The sequence below is a fragment of the Micrasema longulum genome, unplaced genomic scaffold (assembly GCF_059751315.1).
Source record: "Micrasema longulum isolate JH-2025_06_02 unplaced genomic scaffold, ASM5975131v1 h1tg000578l, whole genome shotgun sequence".
NCBI classification, from domain to species: Eukaryota; Metazoa; Arthropoda; class Insecta; order Trichoptera; family Brachycentridae; genus Micrasema; species Micrasema longulum.
This window is the reverse complement of record NW_028277774.1, coordinates 257,497-272,629: the sequence shown is the minus strand read 5'-3', so window position 1 is coordinate 272,629 and position 15,133 is coordinate 257,497. Positions and strand designations below refer to the sequence as shown.

Below are 15,133 nucleotides of genomic sequence, written 5' to 3'. Positions count from 1 at the left end.
CATTGTAATATATTTTTACTAATGACTTTTTACGCTTTGTTTTTCAGAAATCATAATTGACAAAAATCATACTCACGAAGGATGGGACACAAAAAATAAAATATTTAAACTCATTAAAATAGTTTTATATCAACTCACTAGTTAACCTGTAAAAAAATTTGATAATGATCCTTAAGATAAAAATAACTTTATTTAATTTACTTTCATAAGATTTTGAATTACCTATCCTTACCTCTGTTTTGTATAAATAGATTCAACTCCTTAATAAAGATACCAGTCTCGAAGATTTCGCGAAAGCGATGAAACCGGTCACTGGATATTCTAAATTTGTGGATTAAAACTCTTCTTTTATTTATATAATAATTCATTTTAGTTTTACTCGGCTTGTTGCCTTTTACTGTAAACAAAATTAAATACACATACTACACGTGACGTCAATCAAACAAATTACATTAAATATTATACATTCAATAAATCAAATACAATTGCAGAGATCAAAATGAAAAAGGAAAATAAAAATAACGACAAGATACATACGCTTGTATATGAGGACGAAGCTAAATGTATACAAACATGTATTTAAGGTAAAAAATGATATTCTAGACATCCTTTGATTTGTGAATCACTCAAATATCAACAATATTACCAACCTGTTAATAGCGTTAGTTTCTCACTAACACAAGTTTATTCTACCCACGTGTGTGTGTTTTTATATCTTATAAATGATACAGGTTATACGTACTTTAGTTTATAACAATTCCACATACTAAAAACATAAAATGTAATTGCCATAAGTTTGAAAACGCCGTAACTATACAAAACAGCTATCACAAAATTTAAAAAAATAAAAAGTAGAACCTTCACTGTGAAGTAAGCTTAATTAAAATAAAACATTATCTAAGGTACATTATATTATTACGTCTGTTTGAACAAACGTAATCAGATAACGAGCGAGTACGCTTTGTCGTTTATTAGTCACATCCCTATAGACTGTGGACCGTATGTAAACCATACGCGTACAAGCAAACAAAAGGATCCCTACGATATTCAATATCTTCATTTTTACTACGCTTTTAGCCCAGATATTTCATCTGTTTTAAGGTTATACTTTTGTAAAGGGTCGCAAAGTGCCGGCGGCAGATGAAGCGCATGCCCGTAGCTTTTATTATACGGACACAAAAAGCTCCGAATCATACCCCGGAGCCCTTGGCGGTGGTGATAGCGATATTTTCCATCTTTTAGTTCTCGCTGCTACTATAATAACTCGCATTTCATTTGTATATTACCAACTGTATTATTCGTGGATTTTATATGGATAACTGAACAATGAAAAAACAAATAGAAAATAAAACAAAGTAAACATGAAAATCTATGTAACATATTTATTTTTTCTATATTTCGGCCTCGTGGTGTAGTGGTCAGCGCGTTTGCCTTCCGCGCTCGATTCCCGGCATGATTGGCATGAAATATTTATCTGAAAGGTACTACATACATTTAATTTTCCATTACCTAGGCATGTCATTATTATAATACTGTTCTCTCCGGTCACGCAGACATTTTTCATATCTCGTATATGAAATATAGAAGATTCCTTATAGACAGTGCCCCTTTTTAGTTATACAATGTCAGTAATTTTGTATGTATGTATGTTCATTATTATATTTTTTACCTTAGTTTTATATTTATTTATTTATTCATGTTTTTCACTTACAAACTATTATTAATAATAAAAATAATGTGACCTCACTGAGGTTTCCCGTGTCGAGGACACTTAACAATTTAGTTTTTTGAAATTACATTTGAGAATAAACAAAGAAGACTAACTTAAAAAACAAACATAATATTCAGACAGATTTAAAAACAATGTATTTATGTACATCTATATTATTTATATTACAAAACACACAATGAAAATAACAAAAACCTAACATAAGCTCTACAATTATGGAGCAGTTGATTCAGTATTGGTATGGGCGAATGAGACAATCCATTTTACTTCTACCTAGCTCCGCTATCCATTTTTTATAGCCTTTTTAAACATTTCTCATTACTAATTGCTTTAATATTATTAATTTAATTAATTAGTAGGTTATAGATTTTAATTGAATAATACTCAAAATCTCTTTGTCCGAAAGTGGTATTAGTTTGTATTTGTTTAAGTTGTCTATGTGTTGAGGATCTAGTAATTATATTATTTGTATGTGATGTATTGTGAGGGTTATGCCTTTCATTTGAATAAGAGTAGTTTTTGGATCTATAAGTGAGTATTGTTTTAGCGTATAATTGTTTTGGTGTCATTAGTTGTGATTTATGGAATATTTATAACTGTATTTTTTTTTATTCTATAAATTCATTTTATTTTTAATCACTTTATTTTTATTACTGTATATCAAACTAATATAATAATAAAATTCATAATTTATCAACAAAAATAACAATTACTCTATCTACTACATACGCACTTAGGTAATAGATTTATCTGGATCATGTCTAGTCTGCCTAGCCAGGTACAACCTGTTTTAAGGCAGACATTTTTATGCAAAAATAAACATTAACATTACTACCTATTAGTTAATTTACCATACAGTTATGCAATATTAATTAATTATTTAAGAATGTATTTTGAGTAAATTTTCCAATTTTTCTCGTATTTTTATTTTATTTTTTATTTTCAACTTCTAAGTGCCTAACATTTCTCATTTTTTAAATTGATTTTAATTTGATACCTATAAGGTAGGTACTTAAGCAATAGCTTACATCACTCTGGAAAATGTATGTTGACTGTTTTTTACAATTTTTGGTTTATATATTCTTATTTACTGTATGCAAGTTATGTTAAAACTGTTGTTTTTTTCCCAAATATTTTACTCTATAGTATTTCATAGACCTGGACTGACAACTAAAGCGTAATACTAATCATTTTACCTTTATGTAACAAAAAATTATCAAGATACGCTACTATTGGTGTGACAATGCAGTACCCCATGCACCATTAGGTGCGAAAGGGGGAATGATGATTATGATGATGATGATAGTTTATAGCTGGTATATTTATCTTTTTTTTAAAGTTATTCAATAATGAACATATAAACTGTATAAAGAAATGGTATTTCCCTGCCTATGTTCTATTCAATTAAATTTATAGTATATTTATTAAATTAAAACGTTTTAAATACATGTTTTTTTGCCTAAGGACATTTTAAATGTATATTTGTACTTAATGAATTGTATAGTTTATTCAATATTTTAAAAAGCTATGCATTGTAAAATGTTAGTAGTGAACTTTGTTCACTGAGATTTATAGCATATTTATCAAATAAATAAAAAAATCATATTTTATAAAAAACATTAAGAGTAATAATTATTATTATGATATTTCTGTTTAAAAGGAATATTTTTCAAATAAAAGTTTCTACACATTAAGAGTAATAAAAACGATACTTCTGTTTAAAAGAAATATTTTTCAAATAAAGTTTTCTAAACATTAAGAATTATAATTATTTTAATGATACTTCTGTTTAAAAATAATATTTTTGAAAAGTAAATTTTACTACAAAAATAGTATGTAAATATAAGTATGATATCATTGGGACACGCGAACGACCAAAGTTACTTAAAGATATTAGTTTTGCTTTAATTTTAAAACAGTTTTTCTTCAGAAACAGCTAAAACAGTTTTACAAAAAATTAACTGTTGAGGTTAAAAAAAAAAACCGTAAACAATAGTCAAGGTAACAAATGTTAAAAAAAAAACACTTTAAAGGTGCATGGGCAAAATCATGACTGCTCCCTAAATTTTGTTGGGATGTACGAAAGTGTTTCTTCAATAACAGTTTAGAGCAACTTGGCACAAACAGCACAAAAACTTGTTATAAATAATAGTTTAATAAATCTTTTTAAAACTGTTTCAGCATTTGCGGGTCCTAGATTTTTTGCCCACGCTGCTGTAAACTGTTATTTAGAAACAGTTTCTAAAGCAGTTTTATTTGTGAAATGGTAACTGTTACTGCTACCTCTTATTAATAATTTAAACCCCCATCTCTACTTTACAACACTTATATGGCCACTATATACAGAAAAGCATTTTAGTCACACGAAAAATGCAAATTTGTGTCACTCACCGCTGACAAAGTTTTATCAATGATAGTGAAAGCCAAATTTTCAAGACAACGGTACAATAGTATTAAGCAACAAGGCATACAAATATTTTTATTAATGGCTAAGAAGTTATTAATCTCGCTCGTCCTCCATCAATAAATGCCTCGGAGGATTTTTTAGAAAATCATGTAAGGATAAAGTAATCCAGATATATTTACTATGCTATTTACAGTTTCTAACTCCTACATGTCGAACCTCCGCGAATCGCCAACAAAAAATAGTTTTTCAGAACCCCTTTTTTTACTTATTGCATTAAAAGAATAACTCAAGGGAAGAAGAATGCCAATCTTTGACTGACAAGTACTGTATAATACAAGGGTGTGTGAGAAAGAGTGTGTATATGTGGGAAAAAATAAAATATGAATTGGAGAAAGGGAAAAGTATTGGAGACGACTGAAGTTATTTGATTTTTAAAATTTTATATATCTACCTAAGAATAAACGAAATAATAATGGCATTATATTTCACATTATCCGAGAATAATCATTTTCCCATTTTCAAGTTATCAAAGAAAACTGTTTTTTTTAATAATTTACACCATATATCTCCATTCTTATTGTATTTCCACGACTGATAAAATACTTATGACACCGTTTGTGAAAACTTAATCAAAATGGAAAAACTGTTTTTAACCCAAAAATAATCGTTTCCTAAAAAAACTTAATCTAAATCTTAAAATTTTAATTTAATTCAATTAATTGTCAAAAAATACTGTTTTAACTTGTTCAGTTTAATTTCGAATACTATAATATTCTCAGAGACATCTTGATATCAGACATATTATCGAGAATTGGAGAGAAGAGGCAGTGTCCTAGTTCCTAAATCAATTAAGAGAGTTATGTTTACACGGGCAATACTCCAAATCCAATTTGTAAAATAATCCAATTAACTTTACAATCTACATTTGACCTAAAATCATTTATTGCGAATGTAATAATTAATAAAATTGTCAATTTCATTTAATTGTGATCTGCTCCGTAAAAAAAATAATGAGCAATAGCATATACGTGTATATTTTAATTTATAAAAAAGTTAATTAAGTAGTCCTTTGCGATAGGTAACTACTTAATGTTTTTATATTATAAAAGCTACAATATTTGAGTTTGTCCAAATATTTGTAGACAAAAGACTGGATTTCACCCCCTCGGGAGTCATTAAGATTAAAAAATAAGAAGAAGTTTAAAAATTGGAAAATTGTTTTCAGGCGTGGCCTAGTATGTGAAATAATTCAGTCAGATGAATCTCTTCACAACAATAAAAGTTTCAGCTCTTTAACTTCACTAAAATCAACAAATGGAAGAATTAAAGAAATACGGATAGTCAAACATAGGCAAAATGGTGGATGTTACACAGTGTGGCCACTTAAACCAGCTAATGACAGGTCATAAGCCCTGTAAATGCCTAGACTTCCATAATCCCTTATTTAAGGTATTCTCCATCCCTGTTGTAATTTGTTAATTATGAAAACTGTTCACCGTTCTCGCATCCAACGGTGCGTAGGGAACTCCAATCGCAATGTTTGTTTGTTTTCAAGTCGAATTCGGGTATAAGACTCCTGGAAATAAGAGAAACCTCTTTAAAAGAGCCCGTCATTTTATCCCCGAAAACCTAGAGCGGGGAAAATTCTATAAGAGAGTCGTTCTATCTAAACTGAGAGAGCCGAAACTGTGACCTCTATAAAAGAGTGTTTGGTTTGCAGATTTAGCCGCAACGTCACTGCTTGTGCACGTGCTGAGAAGTTCTGACAAATTGTTATGTACATGCACCTGAGCACAAACCTCAGTACAATTTGTATGATTAATGTTTGTATATCTCTTTATGTACCTCTTTGCCTAATACATACATATGTCATGTACTTTCATGTTTTTTTGTACCTCTTGTACATATATACGAGTATATTATAGTAATACATACATAATAGGAATAGTAAACCTGAGTATGTTTGTAAACCTCTATAAAAGAAAGCTTGGATATAAGATAGACCTCTTTATAAGAGGAAAATGTCCCGGTCACTTGGGCTTTCTTATATATCCAGGTTTGACTGTAGTTATTATTAATTTAGCTACAATATTTTTGCACTTTGTTATTTCAATGTATAAATACAAATATTTGGTTATAGCCCCCATTTGTCCAGAATGCGTTTTATACTGGCCGTTTTTTTTTATTAAAACAAAATTTCGTCATCTAAATTTTATTAAAAGATTTGATTTTGTGTGAAATATTTTGATCACGTGGCCGCCTCTTTACGTGGATAGCTAAAATGCTATCTCTTTAAAGCATACTTTTCATAATATTTTTGCAGACTTCTGATGTAATTGCGCCTATTTCTTTTTGGATGTTATACTTTAGCATCGGAATTATCGTTGGTTTGCTGGTATACACCTCGTGGAAAAAATTGGGGGTGGTAAAATCAGAGGATCATGGAAGGCAGTCGATATCATATCCTTTTGACATTATTCGGAAAAGTTTCTGAGAAAATTTGCATCATTGCATGGGCTATGTGTGACGTGGTACGATCCTGTTGGAACTACAAACGCTATAGACCGAATTGATCTAATTTGGGCACAAAAAAGATTTCCAACGTGTCATGGTAGTTTTCCGAAATCCTAATTCCTGTGCACGGCATCGATGAGAGGTGCCCGGACGTTCACAAACGCTATGCCTCATCGAACCGCATCAATATTTGTTGGTTTACATTGGTTACGTTAGAAAATTTCAAAAATATTCGTAACAAGTTAAGTATTTGACTTGCTTGGCACCGAATAAATTGTTGTCGACCACTTTCCACGGCTTAATGTCATATTATATGACCCGACAAATGATAACCACACCAAAATGGCGGCTAGACAACATCGGCCTAGAACATAAAACGCACCATGTATTAAACCTGAATGTAAGATCATCAGCCTCACGCTTCAGGCGCCAAATGTTTATTTCATTTAATTTATTTTTTGAAATCATCACGGACGTAAAAAAATAAATAGTACAGGCAAAGTAACAACAAATAACTTGATCAATGACGGGTTTTACATTGGAACAATATTGTAAAACATAACACAAGTACAGTTTACAAAGAGTAAAAAGAAATGGAGCAAAAAATAGGTAAATAGAGAAGAAAAATAAAATTAAAAAAGTAGTAAGAAGAGGTCAATATAAAATAATACGAAAAAATGATAACGAATAATTTAAAGTAAGAAAAGTTTGTGTAATGTCTCTATCGCAATTTTCAATTGGTTTTTAAAATAATTTTTAGTTTCACTGAAAATGTGTATCATACTGGTTTTTTTTATATGAGTAGCAATTTTGAAAATATGTTCTTACTTATCCAGACAGTGACAGTCCATAGCAAAAACTTCAGGGGGTGCAAAAGAAGAGATACCTGACGGCCTCCGCAGTGCAACAAAACCGTAGATTGTGGGTTCAATCCTCGCCTTGGACAAAAAAAAATAAAAATTTTCTTGCTCGTCTTCGTAGTGAAATAATTTTTGAAAAGAAAAACAAACAAAACACCGAATTAATAAAACATACGCATTTAATGTACATTTTTTAATTATTTACATAAAAAGTACATTTTACGATCTTTTGGTATAAATTAAGCTCACTTTTCAATAAAGTAACTGTAGTTAATACGAGTATCAATAATTTTCAACAATTAAATAGTTTCACTAAATACTCCGAATAAATTAATTATTATTCATTACAATTTGTTTTACAAGGGTATTAGAAGCAAACTTAGAAATCTCCACCAAAAACGGATGATGTCAAAATAAACTATATGTAAAAACCTACCTACCTAAATAATAGCGTAATTCAAACCCGTCTCTAAATCTTGCAAAAACAGACTTCGAATATATTACTTGACACCGCAAACTTAGCATTCTCCGTTAAGTTAATGAAGCATAGCTAGAAATCTCATAATTCTTATTTCAAAGTTTTTCGCAAATATCTCAGTTCAATGGAAATTTTTAAGTTTAGCTTCTAATACCTACTACTTTGAATGACGTCACTGGTTCTTCCAAATCAACCAATGATTTACGGGAAGTGTTGTGAATAGATTTCCGCTTTACGGGAAGTCAATTTACCATCAGCAGAACTCACCGAAGAGAACTTGTGACGACACTCGTGGAGTAATTTCGAAACCTTTAAAAATTATAGCTCTGAGAATACACGATACATAAAAAAATTATAGGTTTTTTTAATTTAGCCTAGTTCTATTGACAAATATTTTATTTTTTAAAACTACTCAACATTCTCATGTTTTCACGGTGGTAGTACCTACTTTTTGGTATCTCTTGTCTATGGTTCAGTTTGACAACTTGTTGTCAAATTCGATAATTGTAGGTTATTTTCGCGCCGCAGACTGAAAATTGTATAAAAATAAGAGGTTTTATTTCAAAATGAAAAGATTTAATAAATTATTTGGATGTTGTGATAGATATATGCTAGAAAAACAAAGGCATTACTCGATTAAAAGGAAATTCCCCATAAATCGCGAGGAAGCTAACGATCTACCAAGTAAGAAATATTTCCCTTTTATTTATATTACAATTTTATTGCGTTTATTTGAGTAATATTTTAACTAATGTGAAACTTAAGTCTGAGTTTTCATTCTGTATTTATTTAACGCTTGGTTTGTTAGTATTTAAGTACCCTTTGGCTAAATCCGTTGATCGCAGAGTATATGTATTCGGATTGGCTGAAACGGGAGCTCTTGGAATAAAAGTACCGGAAAGAAGTGAATCGGCCAGAAATAAAAATAAAATTCGCTCTGTGGAGATTCCAAAACGCATTTTCTTTGGAGAAAATCATGATGTAAGTGAAACCATTTTACTTATAATTTTTGTGGCATTAAAAAATATATGTCTATTATACATGCATAAACACATTGACATATAATACATAGACATGCCCATTATACATTTTAAAAAGTAATTACACGAAAACGTACCCATAGTTACTAAGTACTGTTTATTTAAACCAGGGCTGCAAAAATTAAAGGATTCTCATTTTTGGTACTTAAAAAAGTTTGTATTTTAACGTTAGCAAACAACATTCATTTTTGGTTTATCAGGTTCATTCCTTATAATTTCGACCCATTTATTTCTTTTCACTGAATTTTTAGGAACGAAAAGATAATATTAACTCACATTTATTGTATTTTAAAAACATATTCCTGTAGTGCACACTGTAACTAAGATAAGCTGCTAGGCGTAGTTTGATGTTTACAAAAAATGATATTTGTATTTGAATATGATTTTTTTTTAGGCTTTGTTAATCACTCATGAACAAATATTTACTGATGAAAAGTTACACAATTCTTTTTACAATATTTATCCAAAGGGTTTTTGCATGTTTTCATGACACAAGTAGGCATTTTTATTTTGATTCTAAACATCATGCCTAGCTGGCGGTCGAAGAACGACTAAATACGCATCGGGTATGACTGAGTGTTTCGGCATGAGTTAAGTGTCATTATTTTTAAGGGGTCAGGGCATGTCTATGTATTAATATGTCAATGCATAAACACATTTGAAAATCCTTAAAATTTAATCAATCAATCATTGGCACTTTGGAACATTTGTCAATTTTTAGAAGTTGTATCGGATGAATCTATAAATAACTGGAATAAATATTGTTCACAAAATTTTGTATATACTCAAATATTTCTGGGAAATTTTATCATTTTATAGTGCCTATAGCTTTTTTTATATGTGGCTATTTCAGGTTACCGAAATTGCATCAGGGTATGGATTTTCCGCATTTGCTGTTAAAACTTCAGACTGTAACAAAGTATTTGGAACAGGATTGAACACAGATTCTCAAATAGGATATCACGCACCGCGCCGACATAACCCCTTAGAGATTATTCTCTACCCCGCTCCAATATCCTTACCTCTCAAACAACCCCAAACTACCAAAGTAATCAATCTATCCGCTGGCAGAGCCCATCTTGTTATAGTTACTGACAATGAAGGAATCTATACTTTAGGGAACAATGCTTACGGACAATGTGGAAGAAAAATCAACCCAGACGAAAATTATAAAGGAAGTATGATTATAAATAAAATTGATGCATTTAATGGAGAAAAAATAATCAAAGCGCAGTGCGGACAAGATCATAGGTAAGTAAACAAGTATAACTCCCTTAAAACAAATCATCATTGTTCCATGTCCGCTCCCTAGTTGAAGCATATGGTGTCCACGAAGATCCCTAGGCATCTCTGTCGGCTGCCAGCTCCTGCGCATCCTCCCAAGTCAGGATTGCGTCCCGTAGTTCTGACATGAACTGCCGACGAACAGTTAGCAGTGGATGTCCAGGATGTTGAAAACCTGATGCCTTGTAAAGTAGGCAAGCGTGGTTAAGGCTCTCAGGAGGCATCTGCAGTACAACAAATGTTTTTATTTATTATTTTTCACAAATACGGTGTGTTTTTTTTTATCTTTAAAGAACTGGTTTTATAAACAATGGTATCAATCTTCCATAAGTGCTATGACCCGTTAACCGTTCATTACGATAACTGATGGTTGTGTGTTTTTAAACCAGTTTTGTTGCCTGAGTAATATTTCATAAGTAGGTAAGTGTTTTGAATGAAATTCAAATTCTATGCGTAATTTCTATGTTTTTGATTTTGTTGAAAAAATACATAAAAATAAACTTTAATTGCAATTTATTTTGTGTTGTTGATTTATATTTAAAAAAACTATTTATACTATCGTATGCATCTATACTACATTCATTGTGGCAGTTACGTGTGTATTCGCAGTATTGCCTTTACGCAAATTGAGTATGTCTCATCTGCTGTATTGGATTTAAGGAAATATGCGGTAATCCTTTGCTTCTTTGGTAGGGAAGATTCATTTACGGTACCAAATTTAATTGAATGCAAGCAGTGTACTGGCCAAATTCAAATATATCAATCATTGGAGTTTGTCCCATTCAATTGAAATAGCCAAAAAAAATTACAAAAGTAACGTAATATAATAAGTTCATTTTATGATTTATTGTAACTTACAATTACCAATTTCAAATGGGTAGATTTGATTTCACAATTTCCTGCTTTACTGGGTAACCTCTTTTTATCTTGAATCAGAAATATCACTATTTGAACTTGCTAGAATTATATTGCATTAATTTATTGATTTTCAGCATGTTTCTGTCGGAGTCGGGAAATGTTTACGCTTGTGGCTGGGGATGTGACGGACAATTGGGACGTGGAGACCTTAAAACAGATAGTGAAATAAGATTGGTAACTGGTGATATAGAAAATGAAAAAATTGTTAAATTATCTTGTACAGCAGACTGCATTTTAGCTCTTAGTGGTAATATTTTTTGTATACCTAAATAATTACAATGCAACCTTTAGAATGATTACTCAACAAGAAAAATCAAAAGTTGGCAATAAGGATTTTCATATAAATAAACATATACTCTCTTGGGTCACAATCCTGGGAATTGGTCTGCAACAAGCCTCACTCATTCCTATCCTCAGTAAGTCTTTTCATATCCGTGTAACTTCTACAGCACACGTCCCTGATCACTTGGTCCATATGGCCGACCTCTGTAGTTTATGCCCTCTGCGATGGTAATAAGCAGACCCGGGTGCCTGATGTTATGGCATATCCGAATTGCTCTCTGTAAGGCAACCCTTTTAAGGATTTGCCTCATTTCACCAGCCTTATTCAATACCTCTCTGTTCCAAACGTGATCCGACGAATGATTCCCCCCAACATACATCTGTAATACCACATTTTAAAATATCGCACTCACTCTGGCCAATGGTCCATGTTTTTCAGCCATCTTGGGTTTGATTCCTAGCAAGATTGACATAAAATATGCATTTAAAAATATTATTTTTCACTGTCCCTGTAATGGATATGGAGCATAAAACCAACCTTCATGTAACGAAAGGTGATTAACATACCCCGCAAATGATTTAGATTCATAAAAGAGAATGAAAGTAGCAGTGGTAATTGACCATAATTGTACACATGCTCTTATGAAAATTAAAAAAGGCCAGTGTATATATTTTGATTTACTTATAATATATAAATAAAATAACAAAATTTGAATGGCCACAATTTGTTGTTTCAGAAAATGGTGATGTTTTTGGGTGGGGCAATACAGAATATGGTCAGCTAAATCACGGCGAGAGTCACTTGCAACAAATGAATACCTCAAGATATTTAAATGTTTGTAAAGGATTTGGAAAAATAGTAGACATCGCAGCTGGAGGATCCTTTTGTTTAATTCTTAATGGTATGTAATATTTATTTATGTATATGTAGGTAATACATATTATAAATAACTTATTTTTAAAAATAACATTTCTTTAAATGAATGCTGTACTTGGATCATTCTACTAAAGCATTAAACGTACATTTCAAAGAATCAAAATGCTTACTCTTACTTTTGTTACCTTTTCTTCATGTAATAGTAAAAGAATTAGTTACAAATTTTGATAAACCATATTAGAAATGTAAATGGATGTTTTAATTTTTTTTAAATATAAATTAAAGTTGCAAGAGTAAAAGTACTATATTTAGTTTTTTCATTCTCTCAAAGAAGAATCTACTTGTTTTTTAGAAGTGTGTGAGATGCCCTCGTATCATTCTGCTTAAGATAAACTCGGGTGAGTTTTCAACTCATTAAATTTTCCTTTTACACTAAGTTTTATTTTTTTGCAGAAAATGGTGATGTTTTTTCATGGGGCTACGGCCTGCTCGGGAAAGGGCCTGAAGTTAAACAGAGTTTTGTTCCTCTTCAGATCCCTAACACGCTCTTTGGTAGAAATGAGTTCAACCCTGGTACCGTAGTGACAAGTGTAATGTGTGGAATGAGTCACATGGCCGCAATTACAGACCGCGGCGATCTGTTTACCTGGGGAAAAAACAAGCACGGGTGTCTGGGATTGGGACAAGAAAAAGATCAGTATTTTCCTTTGAAATCTGCCATCGGCGCCAGAGTACTTAAAGTTGCTTGCGGCATCGATCACACAGTTGCTTTATGTAAACCATTCGTCTAATAAAATTATTTTACCAAGTAGATTTGTGCATTTAATTATTTCAGACATCTGTGATGTATATTATTTTCAATGCTTCAAATTATTTGTTAACATTGGAAAAGAACTAAAAAGCGGGTGAAATAAAAGCAGTAACTGAAACAAATTAATCTTGAAACATAAATACTTTCACTCAATAGTTTCAACCATAGAAATTATTAATTAGAATGTCGTAAAGGGTTGATGAATATTTGTGCCGCTCTTGAAATACTAGTAATATGTACTAGAATTTTAATAATACACAATAAGTAAATAAAAGATTCATAATATTACAAAGATATTTAATTCATACGCTTACATCACTATTATACACCCGAGAATAAATCCCTAGCAACATTTTCAATAATTATTGTCTGTAAGTACAAGAGATTTACTATTAATTGTAACTCTGTAAAAATTTCACTGTTTGCATTCTTCGTGGAAAGGCTCGAGTGTCCGGAAGTCTCTCCAAGTAGGTGGCAAAGCGTTGTGTAAGTGGTTGCCGCACCTTTTACACGCTTCGCTGAACAAGTTAATAAAACTATGGAACCAAGTCATGAATGAACGCACAGCCAACTCTGGTAAAGTCGGAGAGTAGAAGTGAAGCATTGCAGCGTGTGCATTTTCAGTTACCTTTCGGAATACACGGTGTCGAGATTCTGTCCAGAGATCTAAGGCTTCGCCGTGACCCTTCACAACGACCCACTCTATCATGAGCCCTTTGAACGCAACGACAGCTTTGAGAACGTGTCCAAGACTAATTTGAACAACTGCATTAGTGGCAAAAGGACGCGAAACTGTTATTTTCATGTCATTAAATAGTCGATCAATTGTGTGTATCACATTATCCACATTCTGAGGAGGAACATTATGACTACTAGTTAGAGTCCTTCTTCTTTTCGCGCTACTTGAATTTATGTATGACCTTTTCAGGGAATTTTGACTTAATAATGCTTGGGCTAACCCGCTGTACTCGTGAATTTTGTCTGTCCATTTATAGCTGTTTACTAGTTGGGTATACAAAGCCTGTCTATCTTGGGTTATTTCTTGACTTAAAAACGTCGTGTTACCTAAATGAAACGGTCCCGGAGGCGCAGTCAAGCTCACAATCGACTGTTCTACATCTCTCAGATTTATATTCACATTACTCAACAAATCTTGTAACTCTATTAAGAATTTTGTTTCTCTACCGTCTTCTCCGTGATCTGATCGCACACCATTTCCTAATGTGTCGAATACCTGGCCAACACTAGATCTCAAAGCTCGTATTGAATTCAATGAAATATTAAGTTGATCTATACTAACAGGTAGAGCCATTATGGTGTTCCATAAAATATAAATAGTCAGGAACACGGTGTAAAACGTATAATCCAATTAAGTTTGTTGATAACACTTAACAAAGCAAAAAAAAACTGATTTTTAAATTGACGAATTCGCAGTCAAATGCCAAAACCCGTCAAACATCAAAAACACTCCGCCATAGATTTGACAGTGCAAAGTGAAATAAAACTACAAACCACAGATTATAATATATTATGCATTATTGTGACAAACCAGAGACCACAAAAAAAATGTATTCGTTACTTATAACGAAAAACTATTATTATTATTAATTTACTATTATTTATTATTATACTATTATTATATTATTAAATTATATTATACTATTGTTATATTATTATTATACTATTATTACTACTATTATTATTAAACTATTATGTGAAGAATATTACGTGAAACTGTATCTAAACAACTGTTTAAAGCAGTGTGCTGCGTTGCCAGACCCGATCAAGCGAAAAAAGGTAGATTCAGAAAAATAAATCGGTAGATTCGGGAGAAGGGGTAGGCAAAAATAAATTTGGCAGTTGTTCGAAATTAAAGCGCCGTTTTGCCTAAGGCCGTTGCTTTAAATAGTTGAAAACGCTTGGTAAATGAACA

At 31.5% G+C, this 15,133-nt stretch overlaps 2 protein-coding genes across 2 annotated transcripts; one reads left to right on the top strand and one right to left on the bottom strand.

Annotated features, from left to right (window-relative positions):
* Nucleotides 1-8,430: 8,430 nt before the first annotated feature.
* On the top strand, nt 8,431-13,202 carry LOC148280465 (RCC1-like G exchanging factor-like protein). Its single transcript, XM_088228326.1, has 6 exons — nt 8,431-8,672; nt 8,797-8,969; nt 9,882-10,279; nt 11,305-11,477; nt 12,250-12,414; nt 12,843-13,202. The coding sequence occupies exons 1-6, from the start codon at nt 8,555-8,557 to the stop codon at nt 13,178-13,180; spliced, it is 1,365 nt and encodes a 454-aa protein (XP_088084452.1). The 5' UTR covers nt 8,431-8,554; the 3' UTR covers nt 13,181-13,202.
* Nucleotides 13,203-13,482: 280 nt separating this feature from the next.
* MED27 (mediator complex subunit 27) lies at nt 13,483-14,648 on the bottom strand. Its single transcript, XM_088228327.1, has one exon. It carries the CDS (start codon nt 14,510-14,512, stop codon nt 13,616-13,618), a length of 897 nt encoding a protein of 298 aa, XP_088084453.1. The 5' UTR covers nt 14,513-14,648; the 3' UTR covers nt 13,483-13,615.
* Between the last annotated feature and the right edge of the window lie 485 nt (nt 14,649-15,133).